This window comes from Armigeres subalbatus, chromosome 3 (assembly GCF_024139115.2).
Source record: "Armigeres subalbatus isolate Guangzhou_Male chromosome 3, GZ_Asu_2, whole genome shotgun sequence".
In the NCBI taxonomy this organism is placed as follows: domain Eukaryota; kingdom Metazoa; phylum Arthropoda; class Insecta; order Diptera; family Culicidae; genus Armigeres; species Armigeres subalbatus.
Genome location: NC_085141.1, coordinates 216,890,789 through 216,913,866, shown reverse-complemented (window position 1 = coordinate 216,913,866; position 23,078 = coordinate 216,890,789). Strand labels below are relative to the sequence as shown.

Below are 23,078 nucleotides of genomic sequence, written 5' to 3'. Positions count from 1 at the left end.
TCCAATGCTGACTACGAAACACACTGTGGTGGAGGTATACAAGTGACAGTCCCGTGGTATCTTCAAGTTCAATTTCAACTACAGCTGCTTCGTAATTTCTTAAGTGAGCACACACGATTACGGGGGAGTTTTGGAAAAATAATGTTTCTCTCTTTGGTTTTTGAGCCAGTGCCGGGAATACCATCCGCAACCCCATAAAGACACGTAAAATATAGGGGAAAGTGGTCGGTTGCCGGCACTGGTCTGTTGGGTCTGTTGTCGCAATGTCCCGCAATTGGGGCTTAGTAAAAGAAATTTATCAGCTGTAGCCCCCCGAATCAGTTCATTATCATAGCAGCTACCGAGAAACGTCTCTCACGGTATGCTACCTATCGAGACTGTATACAGATATGATAAGTGATTTTCTCATTCTACTTTGGATTCAAACCCTGCATACATGTGTTATGTAACCGACCACCTTCCCCTATCTAATTTTGACCACACAGAACTGTAATGTTATATGATGGTGCTGGAAATGATATATTACTAACTATTCTTATATGACAAGTGTAATGATGGTTTTGCCATTCTCGTATGCATCCACAGTAACCATATGCAGATTATTTTCACAGGTTTATCGGAATGGAAAACTCTTTGTCAATTTAAACACGAAGGTTTTAAGAAATGAAATATAAAATCTCGTATAAAATGACAAAAAATCGATCTGCTGAATTAAGACTTTGACCAAACTTAAACGACTCAGGCTATTACGGAGAAAACTTAAACTTCATTTTTATGTAAATATCTTTTTATGTAAAGGTCTTGGGAATTCCTTCGGTTTTCAAAATTCTAATCTTTGAGACCAAGATTTTTTAGAATCGTTTTTCTACATTAAAATAAAATGTTCTATACCTACCTTGTGTTAAATATTGTTTTTTTTTTTGCGCAAATGTCATGCTCACTTATCTGTGAGGACCGTGAGGACAGAGGACCGCCCGTACTCTTTCACCGCATCCCCTATAATTGTGTTGATATCAGTGGATTGTTTATTTACAAAGGTTTTGCCATTAAAGTTTTCGTAAGTTAACTTTCATCTGGTGAAGTAGCCTTGACTTTGCCTATCAGAAAACGATTCATATCACGGACAAAGCTCTGAAAGCAGAAAACACAGCATATTATTATGGCATAATTTAAAGAAACCTCTTGATTAACTTTGGTTTTATCAGTGTGGATAACTTTTGAGATAGGTAGGTATTAGTTAACCTATGTCTGTTTTGATTGCATTACGAAGATACGTTCTTCAGAACAGGTGAGATGACCTTTGATCCATCCACACGGGTAACAGAACTGTGAACAACCGCTATGGCAGCAAAAGGAGCTCATATAACACAAAATAGTATAGAGGCTCGCCCTTCAATATTCGAAGTCGTAGCAGCTGATTCTTTGAATGCAACTTTTTACCCTGCATTGAAAAGAATAGCCAATGTAGGTACTTTGTTTCCTTCATATGACATCTGCATTTGTAATTAATTTTTAATATTGTCACACATTTTCAGTTCCTTGCTACCATAAAACCCAATACATTCGGTGTCCTTGTCAGATACTACGATGAGGTTTATTTGCTATTCAACTGGATTGTCCAGAGCTACTATCTGCGACACAAGGGCGGTTCACTATCGGAGGTCTTCTACGGACTTACGCGCATCTCATCGCGAACACAAATCCTCGATCGAACCGGTCAACGGTGGTCATGGGTGACCCTGGTTATAGCTCCCTACGTCGTCCGTAAAGTTGAACAACGCTTACAGCAATGGAAAGATGATTACGAAGCAGGAAAACCGGTTGAAGGAAGCAAACTACTGCTGACTCGCGTTATGCCGTATCTTAAGGCATGTTTTGAATGTGCCAGATTGTTACAATACGTAACCTATTTAGCCGGCAGTGGTTCAACGCATTCTCCTGTATTGAGGGTGCTCAATTTGAAGCTCACCTATTTGGCAGAAGAGGACCAATCATGGACCATTCGAGAATTTCTAGGTGGTCAAGTGAAGTAAGTAGTTAATACTAGTATTATACTGCCCATGATCGCATATTTGTAACACTCGCATTTTTGTTGATTTTGTAAAAAGCCTGTGAATCGTTCAGAAATCTCAATTTACTGCATCTAATCCCACATCACTAAAATAGGCTTTACTATCTTACTTATCTGTGGTAAGCTGGAAATGATTGAACTTGTGGGGAGGATTGACAAATGGTTTACAAAATTAATCAAAATGCAAATGTAACAAATATGCGATCATGGGCAGTATAGGATATAATCTAAAAAATACCTTCTTTTTCAGAATTGCTACTCTTCTGAGCACTGTTATGCTGAGGACATTGGAGTTATCGGCGTTTTTCCTGCAATTTATTGAATGGTGGCAGAATGAAGCGAACATGGGGGACCTTTCCAAGCTTCCGATACCGAACGCTCCACCATCGGACTTGAATAGTGCAAAATACAAAGGTATTTGTCCTATCTGTTTGCAGCGCTGGGTGATTCCCACGGCCATTTCGATATCAGGGTAATATATTAATTTAGCGGAAGGTTCTGAATAATATAGTAATTAATGAATGGCAAATATTTCGTTACAGATATGTCTACTGCTACAGTTGTATCGTAGCACATTTGCAGAAAGAGAACAAATGTTTAGTTACAAAGTATCCAGCGACTGTTAACGACCTTGTTAGGATATTTGACGACATCTAACCGATTAAAGATTTGTATGAAAACGTTTTTTTTATTTATATTATAATATCAACAGAATAGGGTAAAGTGCCTAACCGTGGACCCACAACCAATAGTGGACCCTCCAGCCATTTTTGCATTATTGCAGCTCAATGTATACATTTTGCTATGAAATTCCATCGGGAGAACCAACCATACAGTGCACTTTGTTATAGAAAAGGTTTATAAGTTTTTTGTTTAAACATTTCTGAGCGAAATTATTCTGTGTTGTACTTCTGTCAACAAGAAATATATGTGACTTCAGCAGGGAATCAATTTTTCTTGGATGCAAGAGAACAAAAGAGAATCAACGACAAAGCTTTGTTTTTGTCGGAGATAATAATGACAAAGATACAATTTTTTTTTGTCAGAAACAAAAAAGAAGAAAATTTTGTTGCTAACTTTTCATATCGTTATTTTGCATTATCTTTACAGCAAATTTCGGTTTTAAGCTATCGTAGTTTCTGCTGTTATGAAAATATTCGAGAGTCTAACTCTGATTACGAAAATAGCATCGTATTTTCGGAAAAATCAGAGCATGCAATGGAAATGATTCTTGTCATATTGTGTTCGGGTTCTGATAAAGGCTTATTGCGAAGTGCGTTTGTCAGTAATAAACTCTGTTGATGACAAAGAGTATATTGTTAGGCGTTGTTCGAATATTGATTCCCTGGACTTCAGTATAACATTCACCATAACTAACAGTGTGAGTGTTTTATTGATGTTATATAAATGCGGCAGCACACATGATATACATCCATTGACAGAAATATAACAAGTTAATAATCGCATTTTTGCAGAAAAAAGAAAACTATTAAAAAAATAGGTTTATGGGAGTAAGAAATTGTCATGTTAGCAAAAATAACTAGCGGTTTCAGTCTGGTCAATAGAATTCAGTTCGACGTACTGAAGGGTACTCCTTTTTGAAATTGATACATTCAAGTCTGTGCCTGTAATGAATCTTTGGAAAAAGGTTTTTGAAATCTTTTAGGCTCGATATATGAGAAATGGCACAAATTATAATGCACCAATGACAAAGTGATTATACTTCTGAACTCGGCGTACATAATTTAAACGAATAGAAATTACTTGAGCAGTTCTTCGTCGGCGAATGCCAGTCATATTTCGTACCTGCGAAGGCCCATCACTTGATTTCCCATCCTCAGCTGTTCGTGGCCAACAAGAAACTGATTGCAAAATTCGTCAATTTTTATTGGCGCTTTGATGTTGCATGAAGAAGAAGCAGAAAGATGATAATCGAAAAAATCTCCACGGGAAACCATACGAAGAAGTTTTTAAAACAACAACCAACCAACCCCGTACTGCTTACCGTTTTTAATTAAATTGCTTCTAGAATTTTTGAGAAGAGTTTTAAAAACTGCTTCGTATGGTTTCCCGTGGAGTTTTTTCCGATTATCATCTTTCTGCTTCTTCTTCTTCATGCAATATCTAAGCGCCAATTAAGTTTGTTCTTCCTGCGTTCTGACGCTACTAAAACGGTTATAACTATGTTAAAATAACTTACTCATAACAAATATGTTTTTAATATGTTATAAAGCTGCATCCGGGCTTAGTTTTGAACTTAGTTACAACATCGTTGCATAACAAGGCAATGATTCGAGTTTGAAGTAAAAAATACAGTGTCGGCTAAAAAAAGTGACACTTTACAAATAAACATTTCTGTTTTGTATTAAATTCAGTAAAAAAAATCTTTATCCTTTTTCATACAGTAGGATCCTTTCAAAAACGAACTTTTACCACAAAAGTAGTTATGTATGTAAGGGGTAGTTCAAAAGTGAGGTCCAAGGTTGAGGTTGAAGAGTTGAGGTTGAAGAGTAGTATTTTTTCGATTAAGTCGAGTCAAGTACGAGACACTGAAGACGGCCTTACTGTTGAAATCGAAATACGTATCTGTCAAGATACAATTAAGTGGTGGAATTCAATGGGATTGTACAAACTCGTCTTATGACAAGTGATGATTTATGTGTGTAGTCTTGAATTAGTGACAGTGCTATATAAAAGGCAAAAAAGGAAAAAACGTTAGATGTTCGGATCGGTGATTACTTACTTACTTATGGGTCCTGTACACCTCCGGTGGTGCAAAGAGCCGACTTGAAAGATCTCCATCCTGAGCGTTGCCCGGCTATCGCTTTAACCTTTTGCCAGGTTAGATTTCGGTCGACTTCTTTTATTTCTTTATTGAGACTTCGCCGCCATAGGCCTCTGGGTCTGCCTCTGCTGCGATGTCCCGCTGGGTTCCAGTCTAATACTTGTTTACAGATTTCGTTTCCGCCCCTACGTAGAATTTCTGTTGCTATCGGCCTCTGGTGACAACGACGATGGAGCTCGTTGTTAGAGATCCAGTTGTGAGGCCACCAGGCCCGAATTATATACCGCAGGCATCTGTTAATGAACACCTGCAGCCGTTGAGTGTTCTCTACTGATACACACCATGTTTCGCTAGCAAATAACAGCACAGATTTCACGTTAAAGTTGAAAATTCGTATTTTGGTGCGTTCACTTATATGCCTGTTTTTCCAGATATTTCTAAAACTCGCAAAAGCAGCCCTTGCTTTCTTGATCCATGCGCCTATGTCGATCTTGATTCAGCCGTCTGACGCCATTTGGTTACCAAGATATTGGAAGCTTTCAACATTCTCCACTGGTTGCCCGGCTACTGTGAAACTGGAAGAAGTCACCGTGTTTACATCCAACGATTCGGTTTTGTTGACGTTGATGACTAAACCTGCCGAAGAGGAGCGCTCGGCAAGGTCGTTGAGCTTACTCTGCATATCAGAGCGCCGTTGCGCGGCTCACGGTTTGGTTCACGGTCAATCGCATCTACGCATCTCGTCGATCACGATGAGGAACAGTAACGGTGATAGAATACATCCTTGCCTCACACCAGCTACGACCCGGATAGGGACGGATAAGACCCCATTGTGCAGCACTCTACACGAAAAGGCCTCGTACTGTGCTTCGATGAGGCCGATGATTTTCTCAGGAACCCCTTGCGTCTCAGGGCGCCCCACATATTCTCGTGATTGAGACATCGAAAGCTTTCTCGTAGTCAATGAATACCAAGTAAAGGGAATTCGTTGGCCTGCTCCAGAATGATGCGGAGCGTGACAATATGGTCCACACAGGTTCTTTCGGCACGGAATCCGGCCTGCTGCCGCCGGAGAGTCGCATCGATCTTCTCCTGAATCCGGGCTAGGATAATTTTGCATAGAATTTTGAGAACGGCACACAGCAACATAATGCCTCGCCAGTTATCGCATACAGTCAGGTCACCCTTTTTGGGCACCTTCACTAAGATACCTTGCATCCAGTCGACCGGGAAAGTTGCGGTGTCCCAGATATTACGAAATAAACGATGCAGAAGTTGAGCGGATGTCATGGGGTCAGCTTTGAGCATCTCGGCTGATATGTGATCGACCCCTGGGGCTTTATTCGATTTCATGCTTTGGATGGCTGTTTGAATCTCTAGCAGTGATGGAGCTTCGGTATTGACGCGTGTTATACGTCGGATCCTAGGCAGATCATGCCGAGGTGGTGATGGCCTGGCTGGCACTTGAAAAAGTTGTTCGAAGTGCTCGAACCAGCGTTTCAGCTGGTCAGCTGTGTCGATCAATAACTGATCATCCGCGTCTTTCACAGGCATCGTTGCATTCATCTTCGCCCCGCTTAAGCGTCGTGAGATATCGTAGAGGAGGCGAATGTCCCCGGTTGCGTCGGCTCTCTCTCCTTCGTCGGCCAGAGAGTCTGCCCACGCTCGCTTGTCCCGTCGACATGAGCGTTTTACTTCCTTCTCAAGAGCCGAGTATCGTTGACGGGCTAAGACTTTGTCTCCTCTGGTTTTTGATCGCTCTATCGCGGCATTGGCTTTTCTTCGCTCCTCTATCTTCCTCCAGGTCTCATCGGTGATCCATTGTTTTCTCTTGGTGCGCAGTTCGCCCAGATTGTTCTCGCTACACACTTAACCAGGGTTCTGTTGTTCGGTAAAAATTTTTACAGATCTTGCTCAGTAATTTACGATTTTACTGAGATATCAGCAAACCTAATGTCAAAATTGATATTTTTTACCGGTGACTCAGTTTATGGGAATAAAAGTACTGAAGACCGCAAAAAAAACTACTGACTGCTTCGGCAATTAGTTTTTGTTCGTCTGTACGGTAAAAAAATACTGAGACTGACCGTAAAAAATGAATTCTACTGAACACCCCATCAAATATACTTCCAAAATTACCGAGCACAACTGTTAACCAGCAATTGCAACTTGATTACAAATCTATTCGCCATTTGCGATATGTTACGGTTTTATTCCTAGTGTGGTTTTGCTTGAGTTTACATATTTATGATATTTTCAAAAGTATTTTCATCTTTGATTCAGAATAAAATAATGTTGGAACATTGTGGAAGGATGGAGGAACATAATAGAATAACTATAAATATTTAGCAACATTTAAATAATGTTTTCCGGCATTTTGAGTGAAAAAGTGAATCGTAAATTCTTAAACTTTGCGATTCAAAGATCGCAATTCCTTCTTCCTTTTTTTCTATTCTTTCTTAATTCCTTTCCAAAGGAAAAAGACATTGCGATTCTAGAACTGCGTCATTTCCACCAAGATGTTCACATTAAATATCCCATTTGTTGTTGAACATAATACTTACTTATATTCTATTTATAATATTATTTTCTATTTTGAATTTCGATACAAAAAAAAAATCATCTATTTACCGATTGATCGGTAATACATTTAAAGTTTTACCGAAAATATTGTTAAACTTTTACCGACGTCCTGTTAGTTTATTGACATTCACGGTAATGAAATTACTGAACACGTCGTCAATTTGTTACCGAACAAATTGTAATTTTTGACAGTTCATGTTATGTTTTAATTACTGAGCGTTCGGTAATCCAAAAAATTACTGGGTTGATTACCGAACGTTCAGCTGTTTGAAAACCCGGTAAAATTTTACCGACCCCAGTAATCTGAGTTTACTGTGTAGTGGCGATGAAGGCATTCTTGATGGCGGTCCATTGGTCTTCCACGCTGCCACCTTCCGAAATATCTGCAACACGCGTCTCCAGTTCAACGAAGGACCGTTTCACCGCGGCATCTTCCAGTCGGCGTGTGTTGAATCGTCGTCCAACTCTTTGCTCGTGCCGACGTATTCGCGCAATGCGCAGGCGTATTTCGCCGATGAGGAGGTGATGATCAGACGCGATATCGGCACTAAGTTTATTCCGTACATCAAGAAGGCTAGCTCCGTTTTCATTTTCGGCTGATGCAGATGTGGTCGATTTGATTTTCTGTAAAGCCGTCACGGGAGACCCACGTTACCTTGTGAACCGGTCGATGAGGGAAGAGCGATCCCCCCATCACCATGTCGTTATTACCACAAAATTCTGCGAACAGCTCTCCGTTTTCGCTCATTTCTCCGAGACCATGGCGTCGAGTTGTCGGATCCGATCTTCGCATTGAAGTCGCCCAAACAGGTCTTGATATTACCCTTCGGAATTCTATCAACGACGGCATTGAGTTGACTGTAGAAGTTCTCTTTGTCTTGCAGATCGGCAGCATCGGTTGGCGCATAACATTGGATTATAGTAAGGTTTCGGACCCGTGTTCTAAATCTGGTAACGATTATCCTTTCACTTATAGGTTCCCACTTCATAAGCGCAGAGTGTGCCTGAGCGCTTAGTAGGAAGCCAACTCCAACTAGCCAGCTAGCAGAACTTGTCCCGATGGCGTTCAGTGTTCTCCAAAGTTTGGCCAATGGACTGCACTCAGTCCCAGGATCTCAAGCTTTATGCGGCCAATTTACCCAGCTGGACTAGGGTTAAATCGTTCCATGTTGCTATTCGTGTCCATTGTTTCGCGTCGTTGCTGTGAAATCAGTCCGTATTCTCTCATTTTAGGATTCTGGAACAAATTGATGTTTCGGGAACAGTAGGTTGTTGGCCCAAGGTTCCCTATCCACCGGGATGGGGCTGCCATCTTAAGTATAGCTTCCGGGGAATAGCATTTCATACTCAGCCGCTGGATGCCAGAACAGACGCTGTTGGAACCACATCTCCTTGGTGAACAGACGCTCGATCAGTCGGGTCAAATTTATTTAAAGTTCCACCCAATACCAGGACTAGACACATGCAGATCGGTGATAACAAAACGAGATTGTCCGTCCAAGCACGATCTGTGTTTGTGTTTAGTTTAGTATGAACAGTTAAGGACTAGTACAAGTACGTTGCCAATCTCAATCTAATAGGGACCCTTTTTCTATTCTTCAAAGTGAGGTTTTCATTCTGGAATGGGAGATATATGTGTAGTACAGAAAATAATCACACTTAGCCAGGGTTCCGCTGTTCGGTAATTATTTTTACAATTTTTGTTCAGTAAATTATGGTTTTACTGGGATACCAGTAAACCAACTGTCAAAATTGATATTTTTACCGATGACTCAGTTAATTACAATAAAAGTACCGAAGACCGCAAACAAAATAACTGACTTTTTCGGCAATTTTTTTTTTGTTCGGCTGTACGGTAAAAAAATACTGAAATTAATCGTAGAAATCATAATTTTACCAAACAGCCCGTCAAGCATGTCTTTGAAATTACCGAGCATAACTGTTAACCAGCAATGTCAATTTGATGGCAAACCTATAGATCGTTATTTTCATTATTCTATGTGTCGCGGCTTTTCAGCATGGTTTTGCGTGAATTAAAAAAAGTTTTTTCTCATTTGATTTAAAGTCATCAAGAAATCATCTATGGAATTTGAGGAAAGATGGAGAAGCATAGTGAAACCAATACAAATCTTCAGCATACATAAATACTGTTTGTCCGGTTTTGTGTAAAACAATAACAGACTAGATCCAAAATTCTTAACCATTGCACCAAATTAAGATCTCAACTTCTTCTTTCTTTTATTTCCATCTCATGAGACTGCAGTTGTAATCGAAATGGAAGTAAGAGGAAGAAAATCCTACTTTCCGCTAAGATGCTCATACTTAAAAATGTAATTGCTCAGAATACTTATTAAATTCTTCAATTTTTTTTTCTATTTTGATTTCAAAATAATAAAAAATATCTATTTACCGATCGATCTGTAAAACAAATAAAGTTTTACCGATAATTTTGTTAAGCTTTTACCGACGTCCGGCTATTTTATTGACATTTTCTGTAATGAAATTACTGAACACGTCGTCAATTTATTACCGAACAAACTGCAGTTTTTGACAGTTCATACTTATTTTTGTTTACTGAGCATTCGGTAATCCAAAAAATTACCGGGCTCATTACCGAACGCTCAGATGTTTGAAAACCCGGTAAAATTTTACCGACTCCAGTGATCTGAGTTTACTGTGATGTAATCGCTTCTCAAGATCGCTTCCTAGTGGCACCACTAGTGTGCATCTTTCTCTGAAGAGTAAAGATACATTTAAGATCTGAGGCTTGACAGCATACAAGCTTATCACAAAGTTGTGCCTTTTCCCAGGGTAATTTCAACGAATTTCAAAGTCGTGTATTTAAGTGTTTTATGTATGTATCGTGAGGAGGAGATGCAGAACTTGTTACTATTTAGATATCAAGCAGAATTAATATGTTGAAAATTTCAACTACTTATCGACAGGAAGAGCAAAATTCCGGGGGTCCACTATTGGACTATTGAATTCTATTTGTATTCTATTTTATCTCGAGATGCATAATGTTTTACACCTAAACACAGTCCGAAAACACAATTTTACTATCTAAAATCTACATGATTATTTTATTTGATCAAAAGAAACATCCATAAATTACGCAACGCTTAGCTGGACGGGGCTGCGAAATGGTGAGTTGACATCCGGGAAGGGGCGCCTAACATAGCTCTGGTCCTCACAAGTTCCAATACTCACGCTTCCACGGGTCTTCCGATGACAATTGCCCGCCAGCTAAGGGTTGCGTACTTAGCTGGTAGTGCAGCCTGGGCACTGTTGTCCTTCTGACATCAGCTAGAGTGAGAGGGTGCGTCCTGTGGGGTCTGCCTAGGATGTGGTGGGGTTCGACAGTGGGCTCTGTTGAACTTCTATAAAAAGCTGCATGTGTCCCCAAGCAGGCCCTATCAAAGCGACCGTGTGCCGCTCAAAGCGCACTAGCCTAGTCCTGGTGTTGGGTAGGACTTTAAACAAATTTGACCCGACTGATCGAGCGTCTGTCCACCAAGGAGGTGCGGCTCCAACAGCGTCTGTTCTGGCATCCAGCGGCTGAGTATGAAATGCTATTCCCGGAAGCTATACCTAAGATGGCAGCCCCATCCCGGTGGATAGGGAACCTTGGGCCAACAACCTACTGTTCCCGAAACATCAATTTGTTCGAGAATCCGATAATGAAAGAATACGGACTGATTTTACGGCGACGACTCTTAGCGCGAAACAACGGACACGAATAGGAACATGGAACGTTTTAACCCTAGCCCAGCAGGGTAAATTGGCACAACTTGCCAATGAGGCACGCCGCATGAAGCTTGAGATCCTGGGACTGAGTGAAGTCCGTTGGCCAAACTTTGGAAAACACAGAACGCCGTCGGGACAAGTTCTGCTATACTCTGGTTTACGAGGTGAACACGCTCCCCGGCATCGCGGAGTTGGCTTCCTACTAAGCGCTCAGGCACACTCTGCGCTTATGAAGTGGGAACCTTTAAGTGAAAGGATAATCGTTGCCAGATTTAGAACACGGGTCCGAAACCTTACTATAATCCAATGTTATGCGCCAACCGATGCTGACGACCTGCAAGGCAAAGAGAACTTCTACAGTCAACTCAATGCCGTCGTAGATGAAATTCCGAAGATGAAATTGCGAAGATCGGATCCGACAACTCGAATCATGAACGCATTATGGGACACCATGGTCTCGGAGAAATTAGCGAAAACGGAGAGCTGTTCGCAGAATTTTGTGGTAACAACGACATGGTGATCGGGGGATCGCTCTTCCCTCATCGACCGGTTCATAAGGTTACGTGGGTCTCCCGCGATGGCTTTACAGAAAATCAAATCGTCCACATCTGCATCAGCCGAAAATGGAAACGGAGCCTTCTTGATGTACGGAATAAACGTAGTGCCAATATCGCGTCTGATCATCACCTCCTCATCGGCGGAATACGCCTGCGCATTGCGCGGATTCGTCGACAGGAGGAGAGAGTTGGACGACGATTCACACATGCCGACTGGAAGATGCCACGGTGAAACGGTCCTTCGTTGAAGAACTGGAGACGCGTGCTGCAGATATTCCGGAAGGTGGCAGCGTGGAAGACAAATGGACCGCCATCAAGAATGCCTTCATCGCCGCCAGCGAGAACAATCTGGGCGAACTGCGCACCCAGAGAAAACAATAGATCACCGATGAAACCTGGAGGAAGGTAGAGGAGTGAAGAGAAGCCAAAGCCGCGATAGAGCGATCAAAAACCAGAGGAGCCTAAGTCTTAGCCCGTCAACGATACTCGGCTCTCGAGAAAGAAGTAAAACGCTCATGTCGACGGGATTAATGAGCGTTGGCAGACTCTCTGGCCGACGAAGGAGAGAGAGCCGCAGAGCGGGGAGAAGATGAATGCAACGATGCCTGTGAAAGACGCGAATGATCAGTTATTGACCGACCCAACTGACCAGCTGAAACACTGGTTAGACCACTTTGAACAACTTTTTCAAGTGCCAGCCAGGCTACCACTACCTCGGCATGATCTGCCTCGAATCCGACGTATAACACGCGTCAGTACCGAAGCTCCATCACTGCTAGAGATTCAAACAGCCATCCAAAGCATGAAATCGAATAAAGCCCCAGGGGTCGATCGCATATCAGCCGAGATCCTCAAAGCTGATTCCATGACATCAGCTCAACTACTGCATCGTTTATTTCGTAATATCTGGGACACCGCAACTTTCCCGGTCGACTGGACGCAAAAAAGGTGTTCTGACTGTATGCGATAACTGGCGAGGCATTATATTGCTGTGTACCGTTCTCAAAGTTCTATGCAAAATTATCCTAGCCTGGATTCAGGAGAAGATCGATGCGACTCTCCGGAGGCCGGAGGCAGGCCGGATTCCGTGCCGGAAGATACTGTGTGGACCATATTGTCACGCTCCGTATCATTCTGGAGCAGGTCAACGAATTCCAAGAGTCCCTTTACTTGGTATTCATTGACTACGAAAAAGCTTTCGACCATCTCAATCACGAGAATATGTGGGGCGCCCTGAGACGCAAGGGGGTTCCTGAGAAAATCATCGGCCTCATCGAGGCACAGTACGAGGCCTTCTCGTGTAGAGTGCTGCACAATGGGGTCTTGTCCGACCCTATCCGGGTCGTAGCTGGTGTGAGGCAAGGATGTATTCTATCACCGTTACTGTTCCTCATCGTAATCGACGAGATTCTGGTAGGTGCGATTGACCGTGAACCAAACCGCGGGCTGCTATGGCAGCCTATAACCATGGAGCACCTAAACGACTTCGAATTGGCTGATGACGTTGCACTCCTCGCTCAACGGCGCTCTGACATGCAGAGTAAGCTCAACGACCTTGCCGAGCGCTCCTCTTCGGCAGGCTTAGTCATCAACGTCAACAAAACCAAATCGTTGGATGTAAACACGGTGACTCCTTCCAGTTTCACAGTAGCCGGGCAACCAGTGGAGAATGTTGAAACCTTCAATATCTTGGTAGCCAAATGGCATCAGACGGAGGTATCAAGATCAACATAGGCGCACGGATCAAGAAAACAAGGGCTGCCTTTGCGAGTTTAAGAAATATCTGGAAAAACAGGCAGATAAGTGAACGCACCAAAATACGAATTTTCAACTCTAATGTGAAATCTGTGTTGTTATACGCTAGCGAAACATGGTGTGTATCAGTGGAGAACGCTCAACGGCTGCAGGTGTCCATCAACAGATGCCTGCGGTATATAATTCGGGCCTGGTGGCCTCACAACTGGATCTCAAACAACGAGCTCCATCGTCGTTGTCACCAGAGGCCGATAGCAACAGAAAATCGGGATCGGCAGTGGGGCTGGGTCGCCCACACTCTACGTAGGGGCGGAAACGAAATCTGTAATCAAGCATTTGGAACCCAGCGGGACATCGCAGCAGAGGCAGACCCAGAGGCTCATGGCGGCGAAGCCTCAATAATGAAATAAAAAACCAAATTTTCAAAACGACGAATCTGATAGCACTGACGCGCAAACCAACACCATAAATAAGTATGTGAAGGCTTTGGCTACCTGCTGATGTTGTTGGTTTGCGTGGGAGTACAGCATCCGTTCGCTAACTGGGCTAAAACACCAGCCCAGTTAACGAACGCCGCTTTTTAACTGACGACGAGGGAATTCACGATGCATTGTTGTGATCGTGTTTTACATGAAGCTTAGAGAATATGCCATTCAGAGTCCCCTCGTCAACGAGTCTTTGTTGTTGTTTTTTGACGGATAACTGCTTTTTAACTGGGCTTTGGCCCAGTTAGCGAACGCCCAGTTAAAAAACAGTCCAGTTAAAACGCGCCCAGTTAGCGAACTGTTGCTGTACTATCAGATTCGTCAAATCGACGTTTGAATTTTTGTTTACAAAAACAGATAAGTCGTTTTGAAAATTTGGTATTGAATTACGTCCAAAGCGTAAAGATCCACAACAAAGAAAAAAGGGTCAGACAGAAATCGAAAATTATCACAAGTTCTCCTTCGTGGGCTTCGTGGCCGCGCGGCTAGCGACGTCAATCAAGGAGAAAACTTTTCCCAAAGCGAAAAATTCTCCACTGGTCCACTGGTGTTGTGTAAATGTCCTGTCCGTTGTCTCATGCTAGATGTTAAGTATTCAGTCTATGCGACCTCTTGTCGAAGACGGTGTTTCTGTCTTTTTTTATAAAATATAAGCTGAAGTGCTTTGGCGTTAGAAATGACTTAGCGAACAAAGCGCTGAAGCGAAATAATGAAATTTCATTAGGTATTGTATATTGTCGGGCTTATCTTTTTCTAGAATGCTGCGGCGGTCTTACTCTCGCAGGCTCGACTGCGAAGGTAAACGTCAAGATAGCCGCCGTATTAAAAGATAGGCAGAATTTTCCCGCTTAAAACAAAATCACGAGCTTTTCGCGAAATGAATTCTATTTGTATTCTATTTTATCTCGAGATGCATAATATTGTTTTACACCTAAACACAGTCCGAAAACACAATTTTACTATCTAAATGATTATTTTATTTGATCAAAAGAAACATCCATAAATTACGCAACGCTTAGCTGGACGGGGGTTTACGAGATGTATGACGATTTTATAGAGGATTCATACAAAAAGTGTAAAATAGGAAATACGAAATGGACAAACTTTGCGTTACATAATTAGTGGACTTTTTTTAAAGGAAAATTCCTTTGTTTACGCCTCGTGAAACCTTTTTTACCTCTGTAGTTTTTTGTATATAAAAAACCCTGATGAATCTATCTAGCGGTGTTAGTGCCTTTCTCGAGCAAAAAAATACTGAAAAATATGAATGAGTTTTTTGCGCACAAAAATAGTGTGTTGGTCATAACTTTTGATCTCATAGTCCTATCATCCCTAATTTCAATAGGAAATAATAGAACAGGATTGTTCGGCAAATGCAACTTGTTGCGAGCAAATTGGTTTGGAGTAAATGACTCAAAAATTGACGACCCTTGTTTTTCGACTCTGCGTAAAAAATGTATTTTGGCCATAATTTCTGATCCCATAATCCGATCAGCTCAATTTTCAATAGGAAACAATGGAACAGGATTCTCCGCTGAATGAAACTTCCTGCGAGCAAATTGGTTTACACTGCTAAAAAAGTTCACACACAAAAGACTTTGAAGTATGCTCTTTTAAATATGAAGTATTCAAATATAACAAGTCAAGACAACATTTTCAAAACGACTTATCTGCTGTTGTAAACAAAGATTCAAACGACGATTTGACTAATCTGATAGCTCTCCCACGCAAACCAACACCATCAACAGGTAGCGGAAACCTTCAACTACCTATTGGTGGTGTTGGTTTGCGTGGGAGAGCTATCAGATTCGTCAAATCGTCGTTTGAATCTTTGTTTACAAAAGCAGATAAGTCGTTTTGAAAATTTTGTCTTGAAGTACGCTTTTTCGTGGGAGAATGGGACTACACACAAAAAGGAATAAATATTATGCACAATTATGACTAACTTTTGTTCACAAATGATTAACTTTTATGCTTAAAACAGGAAAAATGTGTAAAACTTATGCCTCTTATGGTTTTTTTAATCCTTTTCTGGGTAATCCCATTTTCCCGCAAAAGAGCATACTTCTTCACAAAAGAGCATACTTTCAGTTTTGCGTGCAGTGTAAATGACTTAACAAATGACGAGACTTTTCTACAACTCCTTTTTTTTTTAAAGATGTTCAATTTTGATACACATAGTTAAGTTTGCCATTTTAAGGTGTTTTTATGAGATATTGCGAAAAAAGATTCGGCAGCCGGTGGGACATGAACCCACACTATTCCATTAAGTACTCGGACGTATTACCAATTATACAACAGCTGCCCTTGCGAGAAGTTGTTCCATAACCAGCTAATAACGATGGGATATCAGTCAATTCCCCGTATCTATCGAATCTGCTTTGGCAACATTTCACACCTCTTCTCTCTACCCAACTATGTGTATCAGAATTGACTTTTTACAACTTTTTGCAAAAAAAAATATTTTGGCTCTGATCCCATAGCCTGTTCAGCCCGATTGTCAATAGGAAACAATGAGACAAGATTTCCCGTCGAATGCAACTTGTTGCGAGCAAATTGGTGAACGGTAAGTACCAGAAATGTTGGTGAACATTTTTGCGCACGTACACACACTCACAGACATCACCTCAATTCGTCGAGGTGAGTCAAATGGTATGTAAAACTATGGGTTTCCGAGCCTTCTATAAAAAGTTTGGTTTTGGAGCGAATATATAGCCTTTACTCGTACTTTGTATACGAGAAAGGCAAAAACAATGTTTTTTTGTATGAATGTTCACATTTCTAAGATCCGTCCCCCTTTCAGAGTCATCCTCAATCCTCATTTTGTTTGTGCCCTCCCTGTCCGATTGGCCATTCAACAACTCAAAGTGCTCCTTTCACCTAGCAGCCATCCCTTCTCGGACCACAATGCGTTTTTCTCCAGTTAGGTGTCTTTCTATTCTTTCGTCGAGCTTATGAGCGAATTACTCTGCAACGCTGCTATGTCAATTCTGAAAAGTTACATGATTGTCTTGCGAAAGAGGGGCGGAATTGTAGTTGTTGAAAAGGTACAGGGTGTTCTGATGGATGGCAGAGTGGCCTAATCCAGAGTGGTACGGAAAGCGAGATAAACCATTGGAAGAATTCACCCACGAGATTCCTGAAATGTTGAAATCGCCGAACACAATAATTTCATCGATGTCTTTCGTTTCTTCCAGAACAGCAGAAACAGATTCACAATAGGTTTCAATGGCATTAAGCTCACGAATTTTGTTGGGTGGAATATACAGCGGGAAAATGAGCAAACCTCCGAGTTCGATGACAATTTTTCCAAGCTGACAATCGACGACTGATTCTCCACTGAGATAGAGTGAAACTTTTTATTAACTGCGACTAGCACGTCTCCACCTGTAGCTTTTAGACTATTATCCGCAAACTGATCGCAGCGAAAAACTTTCTAATCATTGTCAAATACCTGACTGGAGAGCGTGCGTAAGTTCAACCATGTTTCAGTGAGAATGATGATGTCGAAACTTCCATAACAAGCAAATCTTACTGGTCAGCCCTCTATCTTGAACAATTTCTTCCACGCTTCCTTAACATTAGAAAACCTCCGCTCATTAATTGTACTAATCAACGTAAGACCCTGATAGCTTATGAGTTTGAACACTTTCATTAGGAAAAATGAGCGAACGCCTTCTAACATGAATTCGGTATTCAGAAAAGTTCATAAAATTCGTGGAAGTCAACACATGTTGGTTGCCGCGGTGGGTGGACAACTCATCACATTTGTAATGCGATCTGATTTCTACATGCCCAGCTCAGGATATGGTTTTAAAAGGCGCAATTGATACCAATTACAACTTACTTCACATTCACGCTTATGTAAATGCGACCCAAGCTAACTCGGTCCAATGAAATGTGATATGGATGCAAAATTCAATTCGTTTTGATGAAATCCTCTTTATTTCTCATGACGGAGATGCAACGCTCATTTTCTGAGAACCAATTTGATGTTAAATTTACTTACTGTGGGATGCAATGCTGCAGTGCCAGGTCAATCCTTCAATACTTTCCGAAAAATATATTACCACACTTGAATAGACCGCATAGTTTTGCTTATTTTATCACTGTTTTACAGTCAGCTTAGAAAACACTAAATTGGTCATCGAATTTTCAACTTATTCAACTCTATATCTTTGGGCGTTAGCACTTTCGCGAACTGAAACAATAATTTAGTTGTATCGAAATCCACATGCTATTTCTACTTTTTGAACATGGAGGTTAATAATCCGCATTCGATTAACGGTGCGTAAAGTGAGTGCGAAGAAAGGGTATTTTAATTAGTTCAACTGAACATAATTTGGAATATGAGATGAGGACTATGTATAATGGTTAGAAGGAAATAAAAACAAATTAAAGTTAGCTCAAAGCAAACATTCTAGGGTATTAATAAAAGTATCTGCTCACCGACTGTAAAAAGTGTAGAAAAGATCAAAAATGGAATACACACCGTTGGTCCTTATTGCTCTGTTCTCGGTTCCATTTCCAAATAAGATTCATGCACGATTCCATGTGGAGTGCTGTTTCAACAAATAGCCATGAAAAGACAGAAGATCTCATATTCCCTCGATGTCCATAAGTCCTGATTCCTAACGAGTCAAGCGAAATGATGTTTGGGGCTTCCAATTCCAAAGAATTCCGAAACTATTTGACGCGTACTGAATCAATATCCCACGGAGTCCATTCCTTCAGTTCAGAGTCCATCCAACTTCATCCGCGTTCAAATCCTTGTTTTCTCCTTTGTTTTATGACATTTCTCATATTGAATTTGATAATATCAAATTACTTATTGCAAACTTGGAAAGCGGATGCAATCCAAAAACCAAAATTTATCAAACGAAGCCATGCTTGGAAGCATTGTAATAATCGACAACTTGTAGCATTTGAAAAATCACAACGATTATAACAATTTATGTCCATACTTCGAGAAATCCAGCGTTCTAATCCAGGTATGAATTTGAAATCTCCATCCGCAAATCTCTCCAAAATGTCCATTCCGAAAGCATGTTTGATATCCTCGAGAACCAATCCTTCCGGTGATGTCTAAAATTGTCCGTTCCTCTCCTGTTATTTGAAAGTGTATACAAATATTTGCTATATCGTTTATGATTTTCTATTCCATGCAAGTTGTGATTATACATCATTTCCAGCAGTATTTAAGTTGATAATACTAGGGCAAAAAAAATGAAAGCGTAGCATTTACAGAATTGATCTTACATTACATCCAAGAATCCTTACCCCAAATGACTCCAACTCAGAATGAAATTGTCTATTGACAAAAAATGTAAGAAAAGACAATAGGGACTGAAAAGTTAAGCGAGATTTGTCTAATTCCCGTCGTAGGCGCTAAAACCAATGAAAGTAATGTCCATTTGCTATAGCTCCACTTCATCAGAATGTCCCTTCAAGCCTACTTAATAATACAGATGAATTATGGCAAACAAGTGTCTCTATTATTGGTTTCGAGCTAATGACGGGAATTAGGACACATACGAAAATACGTGCTGTAACCCTACCTAGGGTAATTCGTTAAATGTTGAACGTAAATAAAATCTCTATTATTGTCCAACGCATGTATGTACATTCATTATTATGTTCAACGAGAAGCGACATTTCTAGCTGTTCAACATTTCATACATTTGAAGCCAATGACTAGATGAGATATTAAATTAATATCAGATAGGGAACGGTTCGGCACTTCATCTCATAGCTCCCATGTTCATCTTATCAAAAACAAAGCAATTAAAAGAAAATTGATGTTAGGTTGTTAGCAAAAATAAGCGACGAGATTGGTGCTGTATTTCTTTGTTTTGCGATGAGATGAATATATGTTCAGTGAGATGGAAGACGGAACAGTTCCCCTAGATGAAACTTTGCCATTGTTAATGTTTTCCAAAATAATGGTATATTCGGAAAAACTCAAACAGATTAATTAGAATTGGAGATACAAAACCATGTGGGATATGGTCTCTTTTAAGAAGTACTATAGGATCAGATGATATTCGCTTTCAAATAATGTAGTGCCTACAAAGTATCGAAGATTCCTGCCATCACATGTAATCTTTATCTCTGATTTTGATCCATACAGGGACGCGGCGAAGATCATTATTTCCATTTCCCGTTAGTCCTGAGTCCTAACTTTCTCCATTGTTAGCAGATTCATGGCCGATCGAGATGTATAAGGAATTGAACGAACAAAAAGGAATCCGGTCATGATTGTGAAATGTGTCCTTCGAAAAAATCCAGATATCCTGAGTGCTTAATTCCTAGCAGGAGACTACAATCCCTTTCGAGTCACTATCCGTAACCGCGAGATCCTTGGTACGATAAGTACAAGCAAGAAAAGGATCCTATTTGTCCTGTTCGGAGGAGAAAGAAACAGGCTTTAGAATCTTTACATGCTTGGCAACATGATTTTGTGTATGAATATGATATTGTAAAAAAATGTAATCCGTCCATGTTACTGATTTGAGAGATCTTCATGTCGCGTTTCACAGGCTAGAGGAAGAGATGGAAACTTGGAAATTATTCGAACTTTTCAAACTAAAATTCATTTGATTTTGCTTTTTTTTCAGTATATAGTCTGTATGATTGACGAAAACTAAAATTATTTGATTCCATAACGAATCCGTTAGATTGTTGAAGCACTTATTTTTTCTATTACATCCTGTGTTCCATACAGTTTTATCATAAAATTCTACGACTAAAATGATTGATAGTTGTTTTAGTTTTGTTTTTGCCCTGTCACGTAATGTGCTTTACCTTCTCGAGGAATGTACTAAAACGAATAAAATACGCCTACATTTACAAAAGGACAACCGCATTTGCATGTTTGCAAATTTTCCGGCCCAGCTAGATTGCATGTGTGTCGCAATTTCTGACAAAAGAAGTTTTGAAAGATAGCGCATTGCTGCGCAAGTTTGTTGGAAACAAAGGGAAAGTATGTATCAAATTACTTGGAATCCACATGAAAGGGGATCCGTCCAGGCTTTGCTCATCGTCTGAACTAGTGTCTAATAGTTGAACGAACGGGAGCGCGATCGTGAGAAACTGCGTTGTACCGGTGAATAAGTTGGTGTTCCACGACGCCGGCGCGGGGAATATGATCTGAAAATAAACATTCCAAATTAATATTGGCCTAGAGAAAACTAACATAGGATACTAAATTTGTACGGCTCATTTTTAGCTACTTCTGCAGCAAAACATTTTTTTATTTTTGTAAATACACTGGATTCTGTTTTTACACGATTTACATTCTCTCAATTTTCCACTCATTCTAAATGTTTAACGTATATTAATTATCATGTGATTTTTCTTTGATTTATTCTGGATTTTTTGAAACATGTTGCGAAGAGTTTGGTGGCAAATTGAAGTCACACGATCAAAAATACCAGCGAAAAAAAATCGTGTAAAAACAAAATCCTGTGTATTGATCAAACATCACTCAGTAGAAAATATCTACAACATGCGCGATTGAATGCTGCCCAATTTGTTCATCATTTCATATCAGGAATAGTTTTATAAGAATGAAATGTTGGTTTTAAATATAGCTTCATTTAGGCTTTGATTTATTATTGAATTTGATTATTCAAATCGATGTTTCGAAAATTATCAAATTAAAGTATTCAATTTCGTTTACTGCCTTGAGGTTTGAGTTTTAGTTCTGCTCAAATATAAACTTACCGGTCACGATATTCTCCGCCCCTTCTATCGTCATTATTGGTAGAATCTTCTCGCACTCGAATGTACGCTACCTCTCCCTTAAAACAAGAACAAACACATTACATATTTTTTCTAACTACCAAAGTTTTCCCACCGGCTTACCTCATGTGACCGGAACCTAGAATCGTCCAATTTTTTTATGGCATACTTCATATCTTCATGGCGCAGGAACTCCACTACTCCGGTTCCATCTTTGTACACATCGGCGAAGCAAACATCGCCGGCCTCTCGCATATGGTCCTTCAGGTCTTGCCACGAGCCGGAAGCAGGCAATCCCGTAACCATGACGCGAAACTGGGATCTTCTAGCCGGAGGACCGCGATTTCCCCGGTCTCGTGTGCCTCCCCCTCCGCCGCGCTCGCTATTACCTCGACTGCTGCTGCTGTATCTACCGGGTCCACCGCCGCGAGGAAACTCCACCCGCAATCGGTAACCGTCGTAGTCGTAGCCATCGCGAGCCTTCACGGCATCGTCAGCATCACTGCAATGGAAAGAAGTTCAGCATTAATCTCACCAAACATTTGCAGCTTTTTTATTGCTTCCATAATTACCGGGCATCTTCGAACTCTACAAAAGCAAATGGCGGCCCGCGACGGTTTTTCAAGTCAACGAAGGTAACTTTACCGAACTTGTGAAACAGATCCTGGATATCCTTAGTGCGTATATCTGGTGGCAGGTTTCCAACATAGATTCGGCACTCATTGCGACCATGAGACATGTTTTACTAAGCGTTTATTACAGTAAAAAATGTATATAAAGATGGCGAAACAGTTCGCGGCACTACCGAAATAAACCTTCTGTTCGATTCGCGAAGCAAGACGAAAATGACGCTGCAGTGCCGCCAGCCGCTTGATTCTCGATAGTGTGCGTGCGTATCAACGTTTACAAACACATGCAAAAACGTGCAATGTTTTGACGGCAAATTTGGTAGCAAAATCGCTACCAAACCAGGGTGACCAGATTCACCATTTTCTCCATTGCCGCTGGGTACCAAAATCTTTAATATTGCGCATAAATCCCAAAATTTTATTCCCACCTTTATAGACGAATCCAAGTAAAAATAAGAAGAAGACACACGACGGTGTTAACTTTGACAGATCCTACAGCACTGCATAGAGAGATCATTTTAAAATGCTTATAATAAATTCTAGACAAAATGTAATTAAAATCTGATTGATGTATGATATGGAAAAAGTTCTGAACTGCATTATACACGGATAAAATTAAAAAAGCTTGTTAGCTTCCCAAGTAACCACTAAGGCCGGTCGCAATGCTGTTGGGTTTTGTATGGCGTGTTTGGAAATCAAACTGAAACTGAAACTACCAGTTTG

The 23,078-nt window shown here is 40.7% G+C and overlaps 2 protein-coding genes across 3 annotated transcripts; one reads left to right on the top strand and one right to left on the bottom strand.

Moving 5' to 3' along the window:
- Positions 1–957: 957 nt before the first annotated feature.
- Positions 958–2,751, top strand: LOC134219758 (peroxisome assembly protein 12-A). 2 transcript variants are annotated; one of them, XM_062698623.1, is made up of 5 exons: positions 958–1,226; positions 1,289–1,464; positions 1,536–2,029; positions 2,322–2,543; positions 2,614–2,751. In XM_062698623.1, exons 2-5 carry the CDS (start codon positions 1,342–1,344, stop codon positions 2,726–2,728), a joined length of 954 nt encoding a protein of 317 aa, XP_062554607.1. In that variant the 5' UTR covers positions 958–1,226; positions 1,289–1,341; the 3' UTR covers positions 2,729–2,751. The 2 variants fall into 2 exon arrangements, with proteins under 2 accessions (XP_062554607.1, XP_062554606.1); XM_062698622.1 differs by having other exon boundaries at positions 959–1,226; positions 1,284–1,464.
- Positions 2,752–20,578: 17,827 nt separating this feature from the next.
- Positions 20,579–22,588, bottom strand: LOC134219751 (serine/arginine-rich splicing factor 1A). The gene is made up of 4 exons (XM_062698617.1): positions 22,299–22,588; positions 21,850–22,228; positions 21,709–21,785; positions 20,579–21,132 (listed from the first exon to the last, which is right to left on the bottom strand). The coding sequence occupies exons 1-4, from the start codon at positions 22,463–22,465 to the stop codon at positions 21,039–21,041; spliced, it is 717 nt and encodes a 238-aa protein (XP_062554601.1). The 5' UTR covers positions 22,466–22,588; the 3' UTR covers positions 20,579–21,038.
- Between the last annotated feature and the right edge of the window lie 490 nt (positions 22,589–23,078).